The 5,825-nt window shown below is 34.1% G+C and overlaps 1 protein-coding gene across 1 annotated transcript; it reads left to right on the top strand.

The window, feature by feature from the left end:
- Positions 1 to 454: 454 nt before the first annotated feature.
- Positions 455 to 3,290, top strand: LOC128868063 (cytochrome b5). Its single transcript, XM_054109793.1, has 2 exons — positions 455 to 710; positions 2,718 to 3,290. The coding sequence occupies exons 1-2, from the start codon at positions 588 to 590 to the stop codon at positions 2,991 to 2,993; spliced, it is 399 nt and encodes a 132-aa protein (XP_053965768.1). The 5' UTR covers positions 455 to 587; the 3' UTR covers positions 2,994 to 3,290.
- The last annotated feature ends 2,535 nt before the right edge of the window (positions 3,291 to 5,825 follow it).

Here is a 5,825-nt window from a genome sequence, read left to right as displayed (position 1 = left end):
CGTCCTCTTATAACTTGTTATAAAATGTAATATCAAAATTGCTGCCATAATTTTTTGAAATCTTAGTCGTTTACGAATTTCCTCCAACTGTTTATTATTAGTAGCCAATTGCACATTTAAATTATAAATTTCTAAAATATCCCACCAAATCAATTTCTATGAAGAAAAACTATTCAAAAGAGTAACGACAGCTACATGTCAATTTTGGAGGTAATCTGCCTTATGTGAACGGGTAGATTAAAATTGTGGATTTATTGCTAATTACTGCATATGTGAACGTACTTATACCAGCATTAATTAAACGTACATATTTATGGGATTGCACAAATCTTTGATTAAAAGAGTTATTTACTTGAACACCCTGTGGGACGAATGCAACCGTGTTCGGATATATCTTCGAATTTCGTAGATAACAATTGAAGTTCAGCGACGTCATTTCGAGTTTCGGTTTTCGAAGCAACCTCAAACCGCTGTGTGGTGATTCTTATTATTTCATTTTCAATTGTTGAATCGTTCGAAAGTGTAATTCGTACATACCAGTATAATTTTATAAAGCTTAAATTAAATAATTAAATATACAAACTAAAATGGCTGCCGAAGGAGAAGTTAAGTTGTACACACGCAAGGAAATCGCAGAACACAACACTAACAAAGACTCCTGGCTAATCATCCACAATAACGTGTACGATGTATCTCCTTTTTTAAATGAGGTAGGTTCGCACAATTAAATTGAAAACAAAAAAATAAAAAGTGGCAAAAGTTTAGATCATCGGGTGAATAAGTTTCAACAAAGTTGTGTAGGTATTTGCGTCAATAAAAAAGGCAAACCAAATTGTCGATCTCCTCTTTGGAAATTGTTTGCTAAACATAAGGATTTTAACTTTTAATATGTTTAAATAATAACTTTGCTATATGTTTGTTATCATATTGCGCGATAAAGGTATATATATATATTGTAAGCATGACTGGGCTAAAGTTAACTAGTTAATATATCATTATCACCGCTTGCCTTACTCCTAAGCAACCTGGCGCATTGTCAATATGCGTAAATGGTTTAGATTAACTACGATTGTACTTTGCTCCCTTCACTCGCGCAAGGTATTTAATGATAAATGATTTTATATTGAAAAACATCTAAATAAATGTAGATGTAGAACGTTAACGTTCAGTGCATAAACAACTAATTAAATCATTTGTTCCGTTATTATTTACCATTTGTTGGAGATTTTTTTTATCTCATATTAAAGTAATTTCCACGTCACTCTATACAACTTTAGTCTACTAATTTATTATTAGATGCTGTAAGTATTGATCAGTAGGCAATGATTTGCAAATTCGAATATAAACCTATAGGTTGAAGTTAATCAAATCTACATTTACATTTCGAATTATGCATATGCGTTTAGTTTATGAAACAACTACATTTTGTGCAACATTGTTGACTGACTGTAGTTTACTGGGTCAATATGTCAAACGCAATACTTTGTCTCTATCCACTGTCTTCTTTTTCCCAATTTCATAATTTTGCCAAGCTTTTTGCACGACTGACCAATTCGCTACCACAATAACTACAACTAACTCGATAAACTTAAGTATATAAATATATCAAGCAATCTATTCATCTTAAGGTTCATATCAATGCAAAATATAAGAGTTATATAAGTAAAAGCTTATCAAACTTTGCGCCACATTTTCGTAGTGTCATCACCTGTTGTATAATGTTGAGTAAACAAGGCTGCTGATTTTTATCAAGTATTGCTTTTACTCTATAGACTGTAAACAAAATGATGAAATGTTAATATGAAATTAGGTCCATTTAGCTTAAAAAAACTTAAGAAAATAAAATATTTAGAAGGACTACAACTCTTAAAATAACTTTTACGTTTTTATATTAATTGATATTTAAAGAAAAAACATACTACTTAAATGAAATCATTGAAGTCTGATTATTGATAACAATTTTTTTTAATTTTTTAGCGTTATTATGTGTTATTATACAATTAAAGAGAAACGACGTTTCATTGTTAACTTAATTGTATTTCAAGTACGCCAAATCAATTAATTATATTATATTTATTTTCTTCATCAAACGAGAATATTACACAATTTTTTTTGAGCTCAGTACTTTGTAGGGCGAAGTAAGAAAACCGCTTGTTTTATGATCAAATTTGATTTTAATCGACGACAATTTTAGTATAGATGTGTGTATAAGCAAACATGTTTTTTATTTCGCACATCCACTTGAAATGCAAATACGCAAGCACTCTGTTCATACATATGCACATATTTATGTATATAGAGAGCATTCAATGGTACAAGTGGTGATTAGGTATTGTAAAAATGTAAATTATTTGACAAAGTTCAAGTAAACGATGAAAAGTAAGGATCGGCAACAATAGCACATTACATACAAATCTCAAAAATCCAGCTCATAACTTCACACCGCTAGTAAGCTCCATAATCCCCATACACATATTATAAAAAATATGTGGATACATATACAATATACATATGGGCTTGTTAAAATTGAAATATTTAAAATATTCAGCATAAGGCTTCGTTACAATATTCCTGCGTTTTCGCTCCGGGATTTGTGCGTTTTGCTGAATAAAACATTATTTTTTAGAATGCAAAACACGTTTAATCTTGAAAATCTAAACTACACCATACTCAGTTGGACGCTTGCTAACGTCATTGTTTTTATATTTAAATTTCAGCATCCCGGTGGCGAAGAAGTTTTAATCGATCAAGGCGGCAAGGAAGCTACAGAGAATTTCGAAGATGTCGGTCATAGCTCTGATGCGCGGGAAATGATGAAGAAATACAAAATTGGTGAACTCGTTGAAGCCGAACGTACGAATGTGCCTAAAAAATCCGAACCTGCATGGAATTCCGAACAAAAAACAGAGGATTCGTCTATGCGATCATGGTTGCTACCATTGGTACTTGGATTAGTGGCTACAGTTTTATACAGATACTTCTTTAAGCAGTAAACTGTAAAAAGAAAGATTTTTTACGTTCGATTTCGTTCGTTTTGAGTTGTAAAGTTTATTTAAGAAACCATTCCCCAAAATTACAATAGTTAATGGAAATGTCTGCATTTACACGTGCACAGAACAAATGTCTAATATTTTGCATACAAAAGCATAAAGTTAAAAATGGTTGCTGCTTGCTTAATAGATAAATTTTACTAAATGTAATTTTGTAAAGTAAAAAGCTAATACATATGTATGTTTACAGTGTTTTTATGAGGAAATTATACAAATATATATGTATAAGTACTTGAGGAATTTGCGCTCATTTTGGCTTAATTTTTTTAAAAGTGTATGAGCATATTGTGTTATCACTAAAACTTGTTTTATTATGACAGTCAGGTTCGCGTTACAGTAGCAATATCGTAATTTTTTGTGGCGTTTATTTAAGCACAACACTGCGGTTTATTAAATATGTAGTGGCAAGAAAAAAGAAAATATCATTTCTGATTTTCAAATTTTTCCCAACGCAAAAGAATTCAAAGGACTGGCGTCTTGATAGCGAGACAGGAAAAAAAGAAAATTCTAAAATTGCTTCGTCCCAAATCATTAAAGATTTAAATTTGCAAACATCAACGAGAATTGCCCGTAAACGCGTGCTAAAAGCTTCATTATGAGGTTGCCATCCAGAACAAAAACCTATAATATCTGTAAAAAACAAATTACAGAGTATAAAATTGGATCAATTGCATCTGGACTAGTCAGTTAGCAAATGGAAAATGATATGATTCTCGTTATTGTAAGAAAACTGTAAGAATCGTTGGAAGTAATAGATGTGACCTGGGACTGCTTTTCAGGAAGCGGAGTTGGGCCATGACATAAAATGAATGGAATTATGGACCAAGATCAGTGCAGACTTTTTTAAGAGACTGTCATATTACCATATGCGGAGTGGGAAATACCTTTTTACTGAGTCTGTCAAGAGAATAATACCCAAAGCTCACGAATAAATTTGTTAAGTCATGCTTTAGCGGCAAAAATGTCAATGAAGTGGAATGGCTACAGCAGTATTCGGACCTCAACCCCGTTGAGTGCTTTTCGGAGCGTTAATAGGTGGATAGATAAGATTAGCGCTAGAAATGGCGATTATCTCTTCAAGATGCCTGGTAATAAATTCCGATGAAAATCATGGATAATTTAATTGCCCCAATGCCAAGATGATGTGCAGCAATGATAAAAAACAATTAGTTTACTACAGAGTATTAGTTTAACATACTTTTTTTTTTTTGAAAACCTTGCATTGTGCAATTGATATAAACAATTTAATTGAAGAAAAAGAGATCCATTATTTTCTCGGTGGATGGCTGTAGTGATCGATATCTCGTAAAGTATCGATCAAACAATTTAAAGTTTGTACTCGTTGTCAAGGTGACATTTCACACTAAAGCAATTTCTTTGCTGTTTTTGTTGTTGGACCATTCAGTTATGAATTACACGGTGTTACCCATGGAATTCAAAAAGAGAAAATCCGGTACATTTTACAATTTTCTTAAAGGCGACCGGCATGTTAGTAGTCGTAGCATAGCCCAGGAGCTAAACATCGACCATAAAACAGTTTTAAACTATTTGTGAAAAAAAATAATGGATCTCTTTTTCCCCCCAAACTATATATGTATGTATGTACATACATATATATTCTATAGCATTGCAATAGTTACATACGATTTGGCCACCACTGTATATACATACATACACATGTGATATACAACCCAGCCAGCAAAATTGCCAGATATCTGTGAAATATCCGTTAGACTCATCGGCAAAAAAGTTCGAAATCTTTAAGAATTCTGGCGCATATTATATTAGTTTCTGGTTGTTGTTGTTGCTGTAGCAGCGAAAAACAATCCCCATACATATACTGGGAATGCTGTTGAAGTTAGAGTCCTTGGCGGGAACGGTTCTGGTGGTTGCCACTCCGTGCGAGCACGTAGAGGAGCCCACTTGGGCCTAGAAATCCCTTGCGATACCACTTGTTTCGGCTCAAGCTTCCCCCTCTAATTCCCAATGTGGTATTCAACACTCTCCACTTACTTCTCGCAACTGCGAAAGGGGTGATTAGAAGTAAGCCCCTTACGCTTTCCATATGCTCGCCCGGTGATCGTATTCTAAATCCGGCTTCTATTGATAAGAGACCTGTTTTTATGTTCATTTCATTTAGGCCATACCTGTTTAATTACCTCACAAATGGACCCATTTACTGTTGGCTTGCACGATATAGACCAACCTGATCCAGAGCTTGCTCGTGGAAAAAGGAATGCTCATATACTGCACAGTAATTCAAGATCAGTTCCGCCTCTGTGTCCAGGGACCCAGACAACATTCGTGATGCACCGCTTAGCTAACTTGTTTAGAATAGCTATAAATGCAATTGTTACTTTGAAAAAAGTAAATATAATATTATTACATTGTACTGAATTTATACCAGCTTGACTGTCAGAGTAGATAGTGATCAGTTGTGCTGCAGGCAACAAGTCCCTGACTCTTAACGCAATCTTTTTTGTAACTTTTACTCGTAGCAGCAACAAGCCAGACTTGAGAGAGCGAAGGAGTTGCTTCGCTTGACCGAAAGCGGTCAATTTCCGAACATTGTGTTTTCTGACGAGAAAATTTTTCAAATTGAGCAATTTGTTAACTCCCAAAACGTTAGGGTTTATTTGACTGACTGTTCATACGAGAATTTGAGTCATCGATTGGCCACCAGGAGGCAGCACCCGCCACACGTAATGGTTTGGGCCGCTGTAACCGCAGATGAGCGCCCTCCAATCGTTTTCATCTAACCTAGCGTCAGGGTAA

The sequence above is a fragment of the Anastrepha ludens genome, chromosome 6 (genome assembly GCF_028408465.1).
Source record: "Anastrepha ludens isolate Willacy chromosome 6, idAnaLude1.1, whole genome shotgun sequence".
In the NCBI taxonomy this organism is placed as follows: Eukaryota; Metazoa; Arthropoda; class Insecta; order Diptera; family Tephritidae; genus Anastrepha; species Anastrepha ludens.
The sequence above is the reverse complement of the archived record's forward strand: the minus strand, read 5'-3'. Positions and strand labels throughout refer to the sequence as shown.